The sequence below is a fragment of the Stegodyphus dumicola genome, chromosome 7 (assembly GCF_044657685.1).
Source record: "Stegodyphus dumicola isolate Sdum_Otavi_A_Nest chromosome 7, ASM4465768v1".
In the NCBI taxonomy this organism is placed as follows: domain Eukaryota; kingdom Metazoa; phylum Arthropoda; class Arachnida; order Araneae; family Eresidae; genus Stegodyphus; species Stegodyphus dumicola.
In genome coordinates, this window is record NC_140774.1 from 36,351,554 (window position 1) to 36,372,227 (window position 20,674).

At 33.8% G+C, this 20,674-nt stretch overlaps 1 protein-coding gene across 1 annotated transcript in view; it reads right to left on the reverse strand.

Annotated features, from left to right (window-relative positions):
* Positions 1-9,319: 9,319 nt before the first annotated feature.
* Positions 9,320-20,674, reverse strand: part of LOC118183846 (diuretic hormone class 2-like) — a 34,608-nt gene continuing 23,253 nt past the window's right edge. Inside the window, exons 2-4 of the mRNA XM_035353452.2 lie at positions 14,859-14,980; positions 12,314-12,403; positions 9,320-9,650 (exon numbers count right to left, since the gene is read on the reverse strand). Of these exons, the coding sequence (XP_035209343.1) occupies positions 9,512-9,650; positions 12,314-12,403; positions 14,859-14,965 (336 nt within the window). The 5' untranslated portion in view covers positions 14,966-14,980 and the 3' untranslated portion in view covers positions 9,320-9,511. The remainder of the gene's footprint in view (positions 9,651-12,313; positions 12,404-14,858; positions 14,981-20,674) is intronic.

Here is a 20,674-nt window from a genome sequence, read left to right on the forward strand (position 1 = left end):
GCGCGTCGAGTGTGCTTCCAGCGTCTCATTCCCCAAAGAAACAATAACTGGTTTTTCACAGTACAAATATAAGTATTCCAGGAGTGGATTGTGCCGTGTTGTTACTGTGAAGTGTGCCTGTTAAAACTGTGTAGCTCGTAGAAGGATTTGTCGAACAAATCGTGAATCTTTCTCGTGGAGTTAAAAAATAGCTAGAGAGAATATTGTGTTCCAAATCTGAAACTGGAAATAAATCATTTTCACCCCACAGTAAATTTCTTTTACTGGCCCTCGTACAATTCTCTCGTCACCCTGTATATTATGAGCATCGATGATATTGTTACGAAATGTCAAGGCGCGGTGTGATGGCTTCCCCGAAAAGCAGTTTTAGGGTTGCCATAAAATGGCAAAAGAAGGCAGGGTTGCCTCATTTGGCGAGACATCGCCCGTTTGGCTACTGTTAGCGACAAAATTGGCGATATGCCATGGACGGATGGAGAACCTTATGGAACGAATTCTTACCGGTTTAGCCCAAAATGTTCTCGAACACAAGCCGAAAGCCATATACAAAGAATATGTATTGTTAAGAAGGAAAGTTTCGCAGCAGCAGGAGTGGCTCCCTCTGAACGAAAAGGGACACAACTGCGCATGCGTGAAATATCTGTCGCCAAAAAGCGCCAAAGCTCGAAGATGATGTCGAAGTTTGAACAGGTTCGACGGTCACGTTTATCAAGAGTTTAAAGCTGAGTTACTCCATTTTTTTTCCTACATATTGACAGATATAAAATCAGACATCAAACTGCGATATGGATAATACAAGTTCAACTAGTAAAGCAAAAAAGCACGAAAATTCGAATTTAATTTATCGCGAAAAGTCAAAGAACGATTCATCTTAACCCGTGTTCCTCAATTTCCTGTACACGTGGCGGAGGGGGAAAATCTCGGCCAGGTACATCACAAAGGGGGAAATTCTCGCCAACAGGTTCCGTCGCCAAATCCCTTGGCGAATTGTCCCTCTTCTTTCTAGCAGCGTAGAAGACACATTACGTCTATGGAGCCTTTCTTTCTTTACATAGACTTTCTTTGCCATTTAAACCCTGCTGGTCCGCAGTCAGTGTGTCTCTCATCGAGAGTGAGTGTGTCTCGTCTAGCGAGTCAATCCCTGCGGAGTCGATCGTGTTGACAGCCGGGCAGCGAGCGCCGAGTGGGTCGTCGAATGCACCGAAGGAGTATGTTAGTGTATCGCGGTTAGTGCATCGTCGAGAGAGCGTGTTGAACTCCGAGAACGACTGAACCGAAGAGTCGGGAGCTGTGCTCGTGTGTTGTCGAGTGCATCGCGAGTTGTAGCGTGGAGAGTCTCGAGAGTACGTGGAGTTCTGAGAACGACCAAGCAGAGTCGGGAGCTGTACTCTAGTGCTTTGCCGTGAAGCTGTCTCCACCGTGATAGCCTGATAACCTGGAGGCTGTGTCACTGATCGTCTCAGCGTGTTTATAGCAGTTCATTGACGACTGTAAAAATGAGTTTTGGAGCTGTCCTGATTGTGTTTCGATACTTCATCAAGTGTCGTCGTTGTTCACTCCAAATCTACAAACCCCGTACGAACGTGAAGGAAGAAAATAACGTACTGGAATGAAGAAAATAGCGTACTTGGAACTGTCCTGACAATACTGACTAATAAAGTGTGTTTCGATACTTCAAGTGTCATCGTTATTCACTCCAAATCTCCGAACCCCGTACGAACAGGAAAAAAGGAAAGAAGGAAGAAAATAACGTAACAACTGGTACCAGAAGAATAAGAAAAACGTAACAATATTCTAGACAATGTTTTCGATATTTTTTTTTAAATTTAAATTGATGCAATGGTTTATTGTTCTGCTATTAGATGTTCCAAAAAATAAAAATGGTGTACCCCCCCAAAAAAAAAAATTAGTATCCATAGGTGCATTGTTTTTATATATTGTTTTTATATAGAGTAATTTTCTATTCTTTTCTAATCTTTTCTATTCGCAATATTTCTGCTTTCTGTTGTGTTGGGTCCTAGAAGTGGTTGTTATGTATTGGAAATATCCGACTTTAGTCTGGGCATATGATAATGCTGAATATAACAGATTTTGATGTTATATAAATGTTATTTCTTAACTTTTTAATGGATAATATATGTGAAATATAATCTTACAGGATCTTGGAAATATGTTTATTTGAAGGATTTTTTAAAAAAATTGACTGATTTTATTTGTAGAATTTTAAATTATTTAAAATAAATTTTGTGTTAAACTAGTTAAAATTTATTATCTTTATAGGTAAGTAAAATTAAATCATTTTTTGTTATATGTTAATCACCAGTTTGTGATTCATGGAATATCTTTTGAAGCCAACAAATTAGCCTAATTTTAATTCTTTTGTTATTGTACCTTAAGATAGATTAAATTTTGAAAGCTTTATTTTTATTAACTTATTTAAATAATTTACAGTCAAATAAATTATATATAAAGGCTTTTATTTTGTAATTTCATATTTACGTTTCTTTCGCTAAGGAAGCTACTATTTGTACGTAAAAAATAATGTTTCTATGCAGAAGGTCAATATAATAGGATCTAACACAATTTAAAGCCAAAAATTTTCCTAAGAAATTCTAAACGCTACGGCTGTTTTAAACTTTTATGATTCAGGTAGTACAAAAGCGAGGATATAACGTTTTAGCATTGCGAATTGTACTTTTTAATCGTAATTTTGAAAATTTTACTGTTATTTACTGTTAGGTGAGTGCAACGTATTTATTTGAGAGCTTAAATGCAGCAAATGAAAAGATGCTTAGTTATACCTGCTCCGATTTATTTGCTGCGTGAAGATTCCAAGCAACAATTATTTAAATGTTTTATAAAGTAATTTCCCACCGAATATTTGTCAGTTATTATTTTTATGACAAATTTCTGTTCTATTTTTCCATGAATTCTTTAGTCATTCCCTTAATTTCTGTTGCTCTTCCACAAGTACAAATAATCATGAAGGTACGCTACTGCATTTTTAAACTTTTAAAGGTTTTCTGAAAACACTGATAAGTGGAATGCTTGGATTAAAGCCATTCGAAGACAAAACTGGCAACTGACCAAATAATGAAATTACATTCAAAGCATTTCAAAATGGAACAGTTGTATTAGAACACTTTATTGGAGCTACCCAACCGGTATAATGGTTAGAGTCGCTGACTGCCGTGCCGAAGGGCGGGGTTCGAACTCCCAGAAGGCATGACGTTTGTTAAACGTCTAGAGTCCATGCGACATAGGGCACTCTAAATATGCGGCGAGCCAAAAGTCCTGTTGAGAGGTTTATATGGTAAGGGAAGACACTCTAACGTCTAACCCGTCTCTCCGGGCACTCTCCATCGAAACTGGCAGTGGAATTGTGCTAAATCGCACTGCTACATGTGAGGTGCTCATGGCTGTTGCTAACGGCAGACGTATCTTGCGCTCCTTGCCACGAGGAATTTCGTGGGCTTGGACTGACTATAGGTTAGACAAGTGAGCATTAGTCAACAACAATTATATTTATAGAAACAGATTCAATTCTTTATCCTGCCACATGCTAGATCAAAATGTGACTGAAAGCCATTTTGTGCACTTAATTCGAACAGTAGATAAACATTATCTAAGGATCAAAACCTAAAGATATAAAAAATTATATCATTATCGATTTTGGATGTTTATCCTTTTTAACTATAATTTCTACTATTGTTAGTGATACTTTGACGCACTAGAGATAAAATAACTAGCCGAAAATTCAAAAGCTAAGGATATAACTTTTCTATTTACGTGCGTATAAAAATTCAATAATTTCTAGCAGATAATACCTAAACTTCTACCTAAACTTCTGCTATAGTATGAAACGCTGTTTCATTTTTGTATAATTTCAATGACTGAAATATGTGTTCGTAGATCTAAATGTCTAAGTACTGAAATTTGATCAACGGGGTTTCTTATCCTGACTAAATATCTCTGCGGAAAAATATCGATCCGAAACATTCAGATATCGATTAAATATGTGCTATTTTCCTTCCACAGTTCTGTAGTACAACCATAGCATAGTCGCTAATAATACCGCCTGTCGTAATAAATCACATAAAACGTCGAAGCCAATTTGTGAGGTATGCACTTTTATCACCTGCTACAGAGATTTAGGTATTCACTACCTTTGCTTTAAGAAGCTTTGACAGAATGGGAATAAGCAAATGTATTTTTAATTTATTGCTTATTCAAATAATAAGAAGTTTATTTTTGATTTTTATAGTTAATGGATTACATGAATATATTTCAAATTAGCCAGTTGTTCAAATGATAAAATAAAAAAGTTTGTTTCTTCTAATTCGCTTGTAGAATTTGAAGTTGTTATAAAAGACTGGACGTACATCACTCATTACACCGCCCGATAAGAACAGAAAAACTTGATTCAAAAAGACGTCAGATCAAAAATTACCGAAATGCAAAATTTGAAGCCATAGACACAGATATAAGTGCTGAATTTCCACTGCAGCAGAGTTTCAAGCATCGAAGCTAATCTGAGTAATTATCTTGATAACTGAAAACTCCTAGTAATTAGATTACTTCTCTTTCTTTTTTCCCTCTTTCCCTTTTTCAGCTTCTCCCCATCCCGCGTATACATAACGCAATATGTGTTGATTTTAACCCAAGATAACTTTTGATTTCTGTTTATAGCATTTTATCTCAAAAAGTATTTGTATTTAAAACAATTAATATTCCACATCGCTAACACAAACTGCCTAACATACTTTGCTGAAAAAATTTTAAAATAAATTGCAGAGAATCTTAAGACGAGCATTCACACACAGTTCGAGAAGATTTTGATTTTCTCTGCAAGTGATTCTCTTTGACTGGGTGACTAACACTGCTGGCTATCATACTGGGAAGCAAACAGAAACTCTTTTTGTCTCATAGTGTAAATGCAAAGGGAAAACACCAGATCCTAACGTAACGTTTAGCAATGAATTTAATTAGGTAAGTAAGTTTCTCCATCGAAAACCTTTCTGTTTTTATATTTCTTTCTTTCGTTTCGGACGCTGAAGTTAAATTTTTAAGAAATGTATATATTTGCAGACATGTGTGATAATATTCAACTTATACTTAAAATGTTCCAGGTATTAATTTTCTCCTGCTTGTGGCATATGGAATATTCCTCCTCTGTCTAACGGTAACAGCAAACATTCTTACCCTCTGTTGGGCCTAACACATTTTTTCAAAGCAGTATTACTTTAGTGTTATCTTATCTTAGCGCAAAGGCTATCTAAGTTCTTCACAGAACGCATCAAGACTGTTAGGTACTAAAACTATCGTGATAATTGAATTTAATTGATCTTGGAAATGCATCTTGAGGAACATCTTACACTCCATATGTTTGTAACCGTAAGAGTTCATCTGCGATTTTGCGGTAATTAGGGCCTTATGATTTCTCAATATGTTTTCCGAAGTCTCCAAGTTGAATTTTCAGCTTAGCCTGATATATCTATGAATTTTATATTTTTCATAAAAGCTTTTATCGCGTGAGCCCATAAAATTTCTTTCTTTGATTTTAATATCATTGTTAAGTACAGCCCATTCTTATCTACGATCTTAGTAAAATTTTTGAAATGCTGTAACTTTGGACGAAGTATATAAATTTAATAATGTTAGAGTTTATTAATGATAATTGTACAGCATTTCTCTGCCCAGACATAAGTGATTAAACGTTTAGCCTTTCTTTCTTATTATAATGATGCTTTTTCCTTTTTTTCACTTTCCACCAGAAGCACCATAATTTAATATAGCCGAGCTGATCTTTAAACTGAAAACTATGATCAGCAGTGCTTGACATACTAAGCTTTCTAACAGGATTTTCATTGCTTCACAAGTTTTTTTTTTCTCATATTGCATAAGCGAATGACACAGAATGAAATGTTTTTTCATTGGGAGGAAGCGCGATATTGTTTGAAAGTTTGATCCTCTTGTTTGAAAAGTTGATTAGTAATCTCCAATCTCTCGCTTGGGATTGTACCCGAGTGCATAAATTTCAAAGCCTATTAATTTAGGCAAATTTCAAAGATGTTGTTATAACAAACTAAAGATTCTTTTTTCATAACATAAGTATTTAAATTCCTCTGAATAGCTATAAAAATATTTTAGTGTCACACTGAATATGATTTCAATTTCTCAATCTAGAATTCAGTCTTTATTGGCTAGTTCAAAACCAAAGTATATGCAAAACCAATAAGCATCCCTAATGATGCAAGACAAGAAAACCTCCTCCAATGACATACAAGACTAGGTCTAACAAATCTTCGTAGATTATTCACTTAAGAAGGGTTTCTTAAACTGTGGGTCGCGGAACCTGTAGCAGGGAGTCGCCAAAAATTTTAAGAGTTTTGATATTTCTTTAACTTATTAAAATAATTTTACAATTACCAAATATTTTACATAATGTATCTGAAAATAGATAAAGATAAGGCAGTACAGAGAAAGAAAAAAACGAAAACTTTTCGGCGCATCCTTTTTATAATATAGTTTCATTTTCCTTGCTTTGCACGTGACGCTGTCATTTCGTCTGTTACTTACTTAAAATCTTCACATTGTTTTATGTCTTAAAATTAGAATTTAAAGTTAATGACCTAAAACTTCAATAGTATATTACAGTACAAGTGAAAAAATTGACAGTTTCACACACGCGTCTGTCGGATTTGCACTATACTTATGGGGTCCCACAAAATTCTTGTAAATATTATGGGGTCCTGGGGGTCGCGACTGAAAAAAGTTTAAGAAATCCTGCACTAAAGCAATGATCTACAGCTTAACAGAAATCGCCCCCTTACCATTAATATCATTCAACTTCTAAAAAAAGCTTCTGGGAAAAATATGTATTATAAATGTTTTAGACTTCAAGTTCGTAAATTGTATTATTTCTTACAAACCGCTGCTTAATTCTAACTAGTGTTAATAACTAATTTTTAGGGTACTCATATGTATCCGGAAACAGGGGAAGAACTTAGAATTCCGAGAAAATTTTAAGGCCAGTAAATCTACTTTCTTGGCTGGGAACACTTTTTGAAATCATCACTTTATATACACTGAGCCTACACCTACAAAAATAAAATGTCTTTCAATTAGGATTCAAGTTGGGATCGGGATACTTAGAATCACAGAATTCACAAGTTATGCTTCACACGGTAAAAATATGTGGCATCCCGTATGAAAAAAAATGGTAAAAGCTTTTATTCAAGTCTGGCAAAAGCTTTAACTGAAGTCATGGCAAAAGCTTTTATTCAAGTATGGCATAAAGAATTTCATTTATAAGCTTATCAAACTAGGTATTGATTTCGAAGCTATCTTGCTGCTTCTTTTCATGAAAATAGATTTTTTATACTCTAGCAGTAAAACTGAAACTCTTCATTTAAAAATCTTAAGACTGAAATTCCACAGAGATCAGTTCTTAGCTCAGTAACGTATGCTTCAGCAACTATAGATATTGTCTTCCCCCCATGCTATGCGGTTGATACAACCATTGCGATAAAATCACTGTAGTCTAGCTATGCAGCATCCAAGCAAATCTCGAAACTGAGGATTCGTGTAAACAATGGAAAAACTATTAAATATATCTCGGCTACGTGTAATTAGAACGTAAAAAAGAGCCTCATCTTGTGAAAAAAATGCTATGTATTATTTTCTGTCATTTGTCCAATTATTATTAATGCATCTCCAGCTTGGCCTTTTATCTTTTTATCTCTAAAAGGCAACTGAAGCTACTTCAAGTGCTTCAAAACACTTTTCTGGAGATTATTACGTGAGAACCGTATTTCATTTGGAATTCAGAGCTTCACAGATACTTCAACCTGGAATTATAGAAAAATTACCTTCATAAGATCAAAGAATCTTTTTCCAAGAAAACCAGAATTTGTGGTTCCATTAACTGCTGGCAGAGTCTTGATTACCAAGTACTACTGGATACTGTTATACTGATAATTACAGGTCTCAGCATCAGATAAAATTCTCGTTCGGTTTATTGTCCGCTCATGAGTCTGTAGGACTGCGGCTGTTCATTATTGTATAGATTAACGAGTCTAAATTCTTCCAGGTACTTTCTTCAGACACAGGTCTTCTTCTTCATTCCTTAAATCCTAACTCTCTTACTGTTTTAGGAAATACGAAATTGTAAAATTCTCAGCTCTAAGTTCTTAAAGGATTCCACTGAGTTAAACAGAAAGCGCTTTTAAGCGGTAGTTTAGTAAGAAAATTGCATATCAAGATATGTGTAGTAGTTGAAGTTTATTAAAAGAATTACATTAAAATGCAAAGACAAAATAGGTATAGTGTCATCTGCTCACGATGAGAAAAACTGTGTTTCGATAATTAAAAATGTCCTCAAAGAAATTTTTCGCATTAGAATTATTCTATATTGGTACATAAGTGGATCCAAAAAAAGTTACAAGCATCAACATTTGAAGAATAATTATTGTGGAGAGAATACTTTCATCCTGCTCAGAGTGCAGACAGATGGCACTAGTTTGCTAGCAGCAGTTGTGCAGCTAGTACGTAGAGTAAGTTCGCAGATGCGTTACAGCGATTGAAATGGTAAGACGTTTAGAAAAGTGGTCTTGCTTGGAGGCGCGAGCCGTGATTCTTTATGCTGATAGAGTATCTGGAGCCTAGCCATAGCGTTACTGCCAATCGTTATTGTACCACTTTGGCAAAGTTACGTGAAGCCATCCAATGCAAGTTCCCTGGCATGTTGAGTGATGGTGTCCTCCTCATGCATAACAATATCCGGCCCCATACTGCTCGCCAAAGTCAAGAATTGCTGCAAAAGTTTACGTGGGAAATCTGGAGCCCCCCCCCCCCATATAGCACCCAGTGACTATTTTGTTTTTCCGAAATCGAAGGAACATTTATTTAAGGTGAGGTTCTCTTCAGAAAATGATGTGAAAACAGCTACTACTGAGATCTGGTTAAATGGGCTGGGACGTGATTTCTATCAAGCTGGGTTAAACAAGTTGCTGCTACGTTCAGATAAAAGCCTAAATAGATTTGATGATTATGTGGGAAAATAATAAGCAAGCACGCCTCTTAGTTCACTCTTGTTTTTTTGCCTATGGCTAATAAATAATTTTTTATTACCCACGAACCTTTTTTTTTTTTTTTTTTTTTTTTTTTGGATCCATGCTCGTATCAAACGGGTAATTAGGTGATTCATATGTTGATTTAATACCTGGCTATCGAAGCTTTGTTATAAAATGTAATTGAATAAAGGTGAAGACAAATCGGAATTATTTATCATTTTTAATGTATGACGATTTAGAATGTATTAGAAGTAAATCGTTTTATTTAAGGAAACAAGTACAGTTTGAAATATTTTTATCACACAAATAATAGAAAATTTGAATGAACAAAGCTTTTATCATAATAGAAAAAATGTTTTTCTTCACATTTTTGATTCGTGCATTTTGTTATTTTATGTACAGGATCGGAATCAATAATCTGGCTGTTTTAATAACGTTCACTGGCTTTCGATATCACGACGTCTGCGTCCTGGTCCGTTGGCGAAATTTGCTGCTTGCAGTCCCATCAAGTGCTTCGCGGCTTGACTACCGGAAAATCCTCTGGACAAACCAAGATCGATTCCTCTTTTTTCATTGCTATAAAAAAGAAAAGAAAACAATCTGAAGAAAACGCTTCCGTGGTAATAACTAAATTAATCGTTAAATTCTCAGCCTTTTCTGAGAATACTATTGTAATTATGAATAGCAAGTTACACTTATCATTTGAAAGTTATTTGATTATTAAGATCAAGGCAAAGCACCTGAGAGCATGGAGGACTTTGTTAATTTCAGCCAATGACCGGCATTTAAGTTAAAAGTATTGCAGTTACTAGCATGCAATAATTAGTATCTAAATTATATTTTTTTGAATTACCAGCGACTACCTAAAAGTAACGTTAACTTACGTAGCGAATTGCCGCATTAATTCAGACCAAGGAAACTTTGCATCTAGCCAAATGTTTCTCATGGTTTGCGGATTAGTAGAAATGTTTCAGAAGAATTTGGTCTATAGCATACATGGTAATGATTTTCTGCTTATTCCTCTGCAGTTCAGAAAATCAGATGAAATTCGTGAGTTTTGAGACCCTCAGAAGTTTTTGTTGGGGATAAATCTAACTCAAGGATAAACAAAATGAAGGATAATATCGGTGGTTTGTACCAGTTGAATTTGGAACGATAAGAGAAGACGACTTTCACAACCCGGCTTGATTTTCATAGAATGTGCAACATAGAGAACATGCGTAACAAACTTTTGCGCAACAGAAAGAAGGCAACAGGTTCATATCATTCATAAAGTTCGACCACAGATGGCCCAATCTAACATGAGATACAGTGGATCATAAAATCATTTGGCTGTCTTACTTTAAACGATTTAAATAGGAAATTCTCACTAGCGGCTGAACGGGAAAAGCCGCTACATACTGGTAGTTCGGCTCAGGTTTCGAGACCCAGCGAACGGGCTGACTTGTATGGAGATTTTTGTGATTTTCCCCATCTGTAACGTGAGCCAGTTTTCTTTAAAAAATCCTCCACGGGCCTACCTTCCTTTCCGTATAGTGCCAAAAGGCGAAGCACTTAATAAATAAATAAATAAATTGGTAAATGAAATAAAACGAAACATATTTTCTAAAATTCGGTATTTATACCTTAATATATCATACAAAAATAAAAAATTAATTAAATCAAAATACAAGAAACCTTTAGGTATCGTAAAACAAGAACAACTGGACATGAAAGTAAAAAAGAAAACATGTAAGATCTATCTCTACTTGTCCACATGCCGTGCAATATAAAAACACCGTTCACATGCGGCGGTAACTAAAAGTAGACTATAATATAAATCAAATCTGAAAAATAAACGAGTACAAGAACGCACTTCAAAATTACTCCTAAGAGATGGACTCACAAAAGTCTAACCGGCGTGATACTAAACTGATAAAGCCAAAAGGCTTACTAGAGTGACCGCGAAATAACAACGAACGTGCTAAAGATTTTGTTAAAATAATAAATAAACAGTATTTTGTTTGACCTCATCGCTATCTTAGATCGACTGAATAGGATGATTCATGAAGTTACCGAATCTAATAAGTCATAAGAAATGATTAAGAAATATTTGAGCAATCGTAAGCGAATGAAGAATGAGAATGTGAAAAGCAACTTTATTGGGTTCTTTGGCTAAGTCATCATTTAATTAGCTATTTAGTTAATCATGGGATGAAAAGTATACATTTATGGAAAGCTTTCTAAGAGAAATTGACTAACATTTATTTAAACATGGAGAAAAGCCAACTCTTTCTATCACTGAATATGGAATTTGGAATGAATCTGTCAAAAGATGAACGATTTTAAAAATGATATCCAGTGGACTGGACAATCATTTTATAATTTTTTTTTTGCCTTTTTGCATTTGTAAGAAAAATTATAATCCTTCAGAAATATGCATTTTCTCTTACTGTTTCAATTAGCTTCTCTTAGCTTTTAGGTGTGTTTAATAATGACCTTTACGTTGTGCACTCTGATTAATTTTAAATCTAACACAGCGCTGTCAGTCCTCTTTACCTCTTTCTTTAAATGATCTAATTGATCTTCTGGCTGCATAGAGTTCTTTAATTGCCAATTATTTTCTTACTGGACTTAGGAATTCGCCTGGATATTATTTTTTTAATTCGTGAAGTTTTTATAAATCTATGAATGATGACCAATTTAAAACACTTAAGGGTCATTATTAAGTTGTTAAAAACATATAAGCTTTGCCACTGCTTTAGTTATTAATTCCCCAGTAGTACGTCATGACGTTTGTACGTTCAAACATCGTTCATGTTCATTCATGAATAGATTTGATAGAACATGACAGCTTGCATTTTAAATTTGGTGACTCCTCGGTGAGTTTACGAAGTAAGTTGCATTTACAACGCATAATAATTAACTTCATTAGCAATGAAGAATCTCTTTGTCTTCGACTTTTGGCTTTGCTCTACATTTAAAAGCTTTTAATTTTATTAAAATATGGCGAAATACTCTAGAGCTGTCTACCTAAGCTGAGAGATGCCTTCGTGAAGGTGTTTTTTAGAGAAACTGATTCATATTCACATCACATACGGAGAGATTCTCGACAATTCTCGTATAGCTATGCTGTTTATCGGGATCGGAAAGCAAGCTGTCAGTGTTTAGCGGTCTTATATTCTCACCCACTGTTGGAGCCCTCTACGTACAGAAGAAAGTGCAATGGCAGTCTTGCTTGAAGATGTAAAAATACTTACGGTATCATATAATAAGATGGAACTGTCTCGGCTAATTTCATCAGAATGCGGACGATCTCCTCTGGGCTTTCGTCTGTAGATCTCTTTGACCTATAAGAGGTTAGATAATAGTTTTCATAAATCTAATCATAAGCAGACAATACAGATTAAGAAGTGAAATATTCAAAATGATAAGAAAATAAATATATGTTTCTCTAATTCAATATTACCTTTTACTGACGTGCAAAGAATCTTTAATAGCCACTTATTTATGGTTGCCTTATGATAAAGAGAAATGTTTAACGAAATTTTCGTTAATTACCGTTTATCAAAGAACTTCACCTCTATTTAACATAAACATTATATATCTGTATATCTGCTGGTGGTGTTCCCAACACTAGTCAGTTGCTTAAACTGTGGCTACGAAGAGATATCCAAAAATTAAAGGTTAAGCTAAATTGAGTTTCCTAAAATCAAGTTACTCTTATAGCTTTAAATGGATGAGTCCTGCAGGGATAGTTGTTAAGATTAGCTACTTGAATTTATTTGTTGTGATGTTAAATTACGGTTTTTAATAAAATCCGTTTTATTGTAATACATATTTATAAACTTAATATTAAAAGTAGATGAAACTTATAATGTTGTTACTTAGACACCAGCCGTAAAAAATTTCTCTATGGCTCTTGAACACAAATAAATTCTTGATTTAATATTTATTCCAAATTTATCAAGTTCAAATATGGTTCAAATAAATGGCTTTGATTTGGCATGATCGAAAGTTCCACTTCTCTACTTCTTGTCACACTAATTGCTTTCTCACTGTACGTACAAGGCACATTTTTTCGCTATCTAAACAAAACTCAGAAAGAAATTACGTAAATAAATACAACTCGTTTAATTTCTATCTAAACAAAACTCAGAAAGAAATTACGTAAATAAATACAACTCGTTTAATTTAAATATAAGTGAAATACGTGAATCTCTAAAAGTGAACTAAATTGGTAGAACAACGTATTTTTTTTAGATTTAAATCCTTAACTAGACTCCAACCATTTTAAGCGAATAACTTGAGAAATACTTAGAAATACTAACGAGTTGTTATCACATGTTGATGCTTTAAGTCAAATACACACTGTGTAGAGACATTAGGTATTTTAGAAGCAGGAAAGATGAAAAATATGCGATGCCTTTGCCAGGAATCGAACCACGGACCTCTGGAATACGCGCCAGCGGGCAGACCACCACACCGCGAAGGCATGGCAAGAAGGTGGGAGAAATACCTTATAACTGCACAAAAAAAAAGGGGGGGACAGTCTTATATCTCCCGTTCTACTGGGCCGATTGACGAAATTTAATTTTCGTTTCCCATGTTTCGAAATTCAATTCGCAGATATTTTCTGATTTAAAATTTAAAGTTTTTAGTAATTTTTATACATTTTTCGAAAGAGTTTTTTTTTTAATTATAACCTGTAAAAGGTATACTATCACGTTAAAGTAAGTGTATTTCTATTCATACTTTCCAAAATCTTTTTTATTTAAAATTTTCCAAGATATACGTGAATTTATATATTGGCACGTTTTGAAATTTGACATATTTATTAGAAGCGATAATACCGCCAAATGAGGTTTACGGATTTTTTTAAATTATTTGATAGATTGAACGATGCACTATTTTTCCCGTCGTTCACAATGAAAGGGAAAGGAAAATAAGTTACCATAAGTTAAGAATTTCACCAAGAGAATTATTCTTGGCGCAAACAGAGAAACGTGATAAATTTTTAAATTCATCGGTAAGTTTCGCACCAAATTTTACAAAATATAATATTTGGACATAATTTGAATCGTAGAACCGAAATACGGAAAAACAATCAGTATGCTCTTTCAAAAAAAATTGTACCTATGTCAGAACAATCTAATACATATCCTAATACAATAAAAATCTAATACATATATCCTAAGTTGCGCTTGAGAGCCATGAAAAACGCAAGTTAAATTTCTTCAATCGGTTCAGTAGGATAAGAGATACAGAACCATCCGCCCCTTCTTTTGTGCAGAGTATACAACATAAAAATATTGTATCTATGCCTCTGTAGAAAAAATACCTTTGTCTGAACTGCTCAAATTTGTCAGTTTTGCTCCAATCACACCAAATCAACATATTTCATCACAAAGAGAAGATCCAGTACTTTCTCGCTGTTACATTTATTCGTATAAGTCCGAACCAATATATATATCATAATAAAAAAGTTATCCAGATAGTATTTTTCCCGATAGATGTAGTTATTAGAATGAGAAGTAATCTCGCAACGTTTGAGATATAACTAATTTAGATAGTAACAAACTTCTGCGGGGGTGGGGGGATAATTCTTTGAAATCTAATTGTAGATTTCGCAGTTCTTTTTAGTATTAAATAGCTTTCTTTTACTATTTGAAAATTCAACATTACATATTTTTCTGTCAAGGTATAGATGCTTTCCCTGAAACATAAACATTTAGAAAGACAAAATGCAATAACTACTAAAAAAGTTAATAAAAGTTACTAAAAAGAAGTTAATGGAAGCATTACCTAGAATTCAGTGCTAAGTTATTATTAGCAGGGTAAGACCAAGTGTAGTTTAGACTGGAAACCAAAATACAGAGGAACAAAGCAGTAGTAAAAAGAGGGTTTGACATCTTGGTATAAATGAGCTGAAAACAAAAAAATGCACATAAGGTTTATGCAGTTCAAAAATTTAGATACAAGTTCTTAACTTACATTCAGAGATTTCAACTGACATTTAATTTTTTTAAATCAAGTTTACTAATAAAAGTTTCATTTAATATATAGGAGGATTCTAAAGTATTTGGCAAAAGGGTAAAAGTAGCAATGGAGACAGAAATAATCAGGTTTTGTAATGGAATGTGTGAGGGGAAATAACGCGTTCATACACTAGAGAACGCCATTAAATGTAATATGTGAAAGCAGTCCGCTGGAATAATTCATCATTCTGCTTGTGAACTTCGAACATCGCTACACGAAAGCACAGCTCGCCGATAAATATTTTATCTGTGGGGTTGCGAACGGAAACCGAGAATTTTCTCGAATAATATACTAAAAACGATTCTCGAGCAGTAATCGAATCTCCAAATGTTTATTCGTATGAACTTGGAGAATAGATCATTCCGTGCTTGCAAAGTGATGTAGGCAGGGAAAGATATCACAGAATTCTTGTGGTGGAAGAATCTGTAATATATACATCTGCTGATAGTCATTTGATATATTTGATGATATTACAAATGATGATACAGATATTAGATGGGCTTTGAGTGTGAAGCAACTAATCGTTTAGAGCGCATTAAATGGGGAAGAGTTGTATCTATATCATTTGCACATAATGCACAGAAACTAGAAGATTATCCTCTGGGTAATAACTATATCCGTTGGCACGTGTAGCATACTGTAGCATATTTTGCTTTCCCTTCGTATATCTTATTCACCAATGAGGCTACGCTTGCAGCTTCGTTTATGTTTAGTACCACAGTTCTCACATTTTGGGGCATGGTAATATTCATGACATGAGATCAGATAAGTTAATTTCAATTGACGATGAATGAGGACACCTGGCCTTTACCAATGCTTAACAAGTATTCATTAAGTAGATCATATCCATCATTAACTGGATTTATTTGAATTTCTACTCGTATAATAATTCTCAAATTATTTATATTTTTTATATTACACTACGTAACTGAAAAGTATAAATTTTGAAACATATTTGCATGAAAAAGGAATAAGAAAACTAAAAATAAGTGCAGTTGTATTAAATTTAAGTTCATAAAGTCCACAGTTCACGAAGTCACGATCAAACATTCATAAAATCGATCATACAACCGTCGTAAAAATTATAGCGTCATTAAGTTATAGCCATGCTGGAACGTGATGCTGGAACGTGAAAATGTGTAGTACCCTCGCCGGAATTCGAACTCCTGACCTCCCGAATAGGGGTCGAGTGTGCTTCTAGTTACACGACGTAGGTATGCGGAAAGGAGGAAGAAAATATCTTATGTACTCCCCTTTCAAAGGGCAACTGGACATTAGAGGATCTAGTCACCAAATCCTGGTGGTTGCGAATTATCTTCCATCACCTTTTAGTTCCCGGCGCCACTTGTATAGCCTTGTAGAGTTTTACAGTTTCCGGCGCCACTTGTGCAGTCTTGTAGAATTTCTTTGATGTTAAAAAACTGAAGAAATCAGCAACGCACTCCTCAGAATTTGAATTCCAGAACTTCCGAAAACGCGTTGATTGTGCTTCCATTTACACCATGAAAGCATGAGGAAAGAAGGAAGAAAATACCTTAATAAAATCAAGTCTTAATACCTTCACACCTTGTGCTCAGAAAATAAAGTTAATATATATAAGTTCTACATAAAATTTTAAACAAGTACGTTTGTTACGATTATGTTCAAATTTTTAAAAAAGGATGAAAAATATCGTTTCCCACTACAGCAAGTACATTCATAATTTTATAGTTTTTGAGGACAAGATATCTTTGCTTAATAAAGAATCCTTTGAAAGGAACGACGTTAGCTATAGGAAATTTAATAGGGTATTATTTACGTTAGAGAACATTCAATTATGTAGTGATCTGAAGCTCCACAGACAAAATGATAAATTTTGGTGAATCCATGTTCATAGTATTGGGAAAAGGCCATGTCCTGTTTATTATGTATCTTGATAATTATGGAATCGAAATTTTGGGATTTAGATCAAGGAAAGATTCCCCATTAGTGCTTCATATGGCAGAGTACGAAAAAAAAAAAAAACATATTCGGTTCTAATAAGTACTAGTTAGGTAGAATGTAAGGTAGCATGTATAGTATCTTTCTATAAGACATTATCAGCAGTTTTTTCTGTTTTTCCTCCAGCTGTTCACACACGAATGTGCTTCCAGGGGGATGGAGAGACACCTCATTCCAGCAATAACGTTATTAGTTATCTCGACACTAATTACGGTCTTCGTTGGATTAGCCAGCAAAGGTTCTGTTCCTTGGCTACCATACTCAGAGGTTTTGACACACATAGTATTCTGAGGTTGCGCAAAACCAAAATAAGGACAGTTCTATATCTCCCGTTCTACTATGCCGATTGACGATATTCAACTTGTGTTTTTCATGTCTCGAAAGCGCGACTTAAAATATGTATTAGATTTATACATAGCATTCTTTTAATATAGATATTTTGACACAAAATCGGACCTATTTCTGAACTGGCATGTCAATTGCTTTCTATATTTCGATTCTACGACTCAAATTACGCCAAACTACCAAGTTTTGTTAAAATTACACGTGTAGTTTTTAAAAAATTAGCTCTAAAAATTTTAGCTTTTCAATGTTAATTGAGTTCGGTATATATTTATTAATTCCTCTTTGTTTATTAAACTTATTTGATTCTTCCTTTTCCACTTCGAAATTCAGGTTCATTCCAAATAAAATTCACGCATTTTTTATAATTTATTTTTAAATTTTGAATTTTTAAATTATTTTTATAAAATTTATTATAAGCTGTACAATTTTTACCATTATCTTAAAGTAGACGTATTTCTGAGCATACCTGCAAAAATTACAGTTTTTTTATTCAAATTTCCGAAGATATACGTGAACTTATATATTGGCGCGTTTGAAATTTGGAAAGCATGCCACCCTGTTAGCGTAGTAAGGAAGCCGACTACAGTAACTCTCGCATTAACTCGAAGTCTCTCTTCGAATCTCTAAGACATGGATATTTATAAGATCTATGTATCTAAAGACAATTAGCTTTAAGCATATTTTATCTTATTATTAAAGCTATGATAATTTACGAATTACATCATAGTCAGATAAAACACGGCAAAATACAATTTCAGATCTTCAGACGTAGGTAAAAGTAGCAAATAATAAAAATATTTATATTCTTTCTGAAGTAAATTTTATCAGTTACGTCACATTTTCTAAGAAGATGGTAGAATTCATAGAAGGGCACTGAAATTACGAGTCTATATTTAGATATCTTGTGACACTATCATAAAATACTGAGCATACCGAAAACCCAGAGAATATACTTGTCTTAACATGCAATTCATGCGAGTTCTGAAGTTGTTGATTTATAATTATCTTCCCTACAAAGTCATTAAAGTATAGTCACGCAAAGGAAGTATGAATGAAAGCTTCTAGCACAGTTTAACATTTATATCAAATTATCGTATGTAGAAAGGAAGACTATTTTTCATACAAGTTTATGTTTTGGAAAAAATGTTTAAGCATTCCCATCACGATACTGAGTTCCTTCTTTTACGCGCAAAACCACACGTGTCGGTTTTCCCTCATGACACATTTCTATCGATCAAGGAGTAGAACTTGTAAAGTAGATGAAAATACTTCTCTACTTTACAACTACTCTCTACTTCTCTACTTTTCTTGATTTTCTGTGTATTCAATGCAAAGATTTGCCGTCAAATTTTCGCTACACTGCTAATAAAAGAAGTATAGGTATTCAGGCGCAACTAAAAGGTCTTTAGATAATTTATTTCTTAGAATTTTAATACTGAATGATAAAATTACTTATCTTGTCTTTTACTTCTTATCTCTTACCACCTTGAGCATAATTCCTGTTATGAAGAACTCTCTTATTATCAGTCAGGCTTTTCTTCACACAACGAAACATTCATTTACAAGAGTAATTTACAATATTATAAGTTACATGTTCTATCGCACGTTGTCAGCCGTCAACCATCATCTGGCAAAGAACATACAGAAATTAAATAAACGATCTATCGGCGAAATGTATCACTGACACCAATAAACAATCTATCAACCAGACAGTTCCTTTAACTCAGAGATAAATTCCATGTTTTACAGTATTGATCTTTTGATTAAAGTTCTATTGGAAAGTGCTACAGAACTAGCTAGTGCTTTACGATCATGTGCAGGTTCTGCTTCCTCTAAGAGATCGATCTTCCACAATAGACTGGGTATTTTATTTTCATATATCAAAACGATCGAGTTCCTGTTGATTCTAAAGTCTCCGCTGGCTTACGATGAAGGATATCCAAATTTCCTATTCAGCAAATATTCTGAATAACATCTCTTTTATAAAGGCTTAACAATTTGGTTTTTATAGTTATAATTTCTCCTTATAGAAACTTTGGTTGACGCGGAAGCAAACGTATCAGGAGAAAATAATACTAATCTTCGCTTGTTTTGAAATGATGGATATTAGATGCTCAGGATCATTATGATCACTGTAAACAAATGTGAGTGGCTTGAAGTTCAGGATGGATTTTATGTCTTATTATATCTATTTTTGATTAAGAGAATGATAAATCTGATTTTATTAAAATCCATATTAAGATATTTTTGGTCGACTTTACCATCCTCACTCACAAAACTCTGCATTACTCAAATCTTTCAATAGCGAACTTTCATAATATTCTATGGTTTGGAAAAATCATCATGTTTCTTGATCCTTCGAGCATTTACGCAAAAGCTGTGTTTCAGAACTTGCTTTCTTAAACGTTTTTGTGTTATCAGAATATAACAGTTCACAAAGTCTTCTTCTGATAAAAACTTCTTAAAAGCTTGTAAGAATGATTTTTCTGTACGATCTCATTTTACCTCGAGTCGCTGTTATATTCGTGCATCTGAAAGAAGAATATACACTTTCTTACTTGAACTTTTGTATATGAACTCACCAGGTATTCAACATCTTTCCCTACAAACAGATCTGCATCTCTGATTCAACCTAAAGATTTGAAGTAAAGGATTTTGCACAAGTCGCCGACCTGTTTCAGACATCTCGTCTGAACGGATATAACAACAGTTTATTTTAGAATCAAGAACATCTTGGATTAAATTAGCTAAAGTGCTTAACAACTTATTGTCTATGAAGATTTAAAAATAAGTAAATTTTCATTATAGTAAGTTTTATTTTGTAAACTTAACAAGATTTCAGATCAGACTGCTGATTTTAACTTAAGTTTCCATAATTAAACTCTGTCTCTAGATAATTTTGGAAAACTACGTCAGAATGAAAAGATTTTGCTTTCTATAACGTTATTTTGATGATTTCCTCCTAATAAAACTATTCTTTAAAATAGTGGAGGTCTATACCTACAAGAGTCAATTTACACTGGGTTACACCGCATAATGTGTTTTGTTTATCAAATATTTAGAAAAATGTCCTGAAATAATTAATACCGATTATTTCAAGATTTTTATTACATTAATTTCATTATTAATTACCTTTATTTCAAATGATTTTTGTGTGATATTAAAAATGAGATGGTTAGATGTATGAAAACATGCACAAATTTAGAACATCGATTGACAGCAACAAATTTTTCTGAACTATCCTCCGACTATTAGTA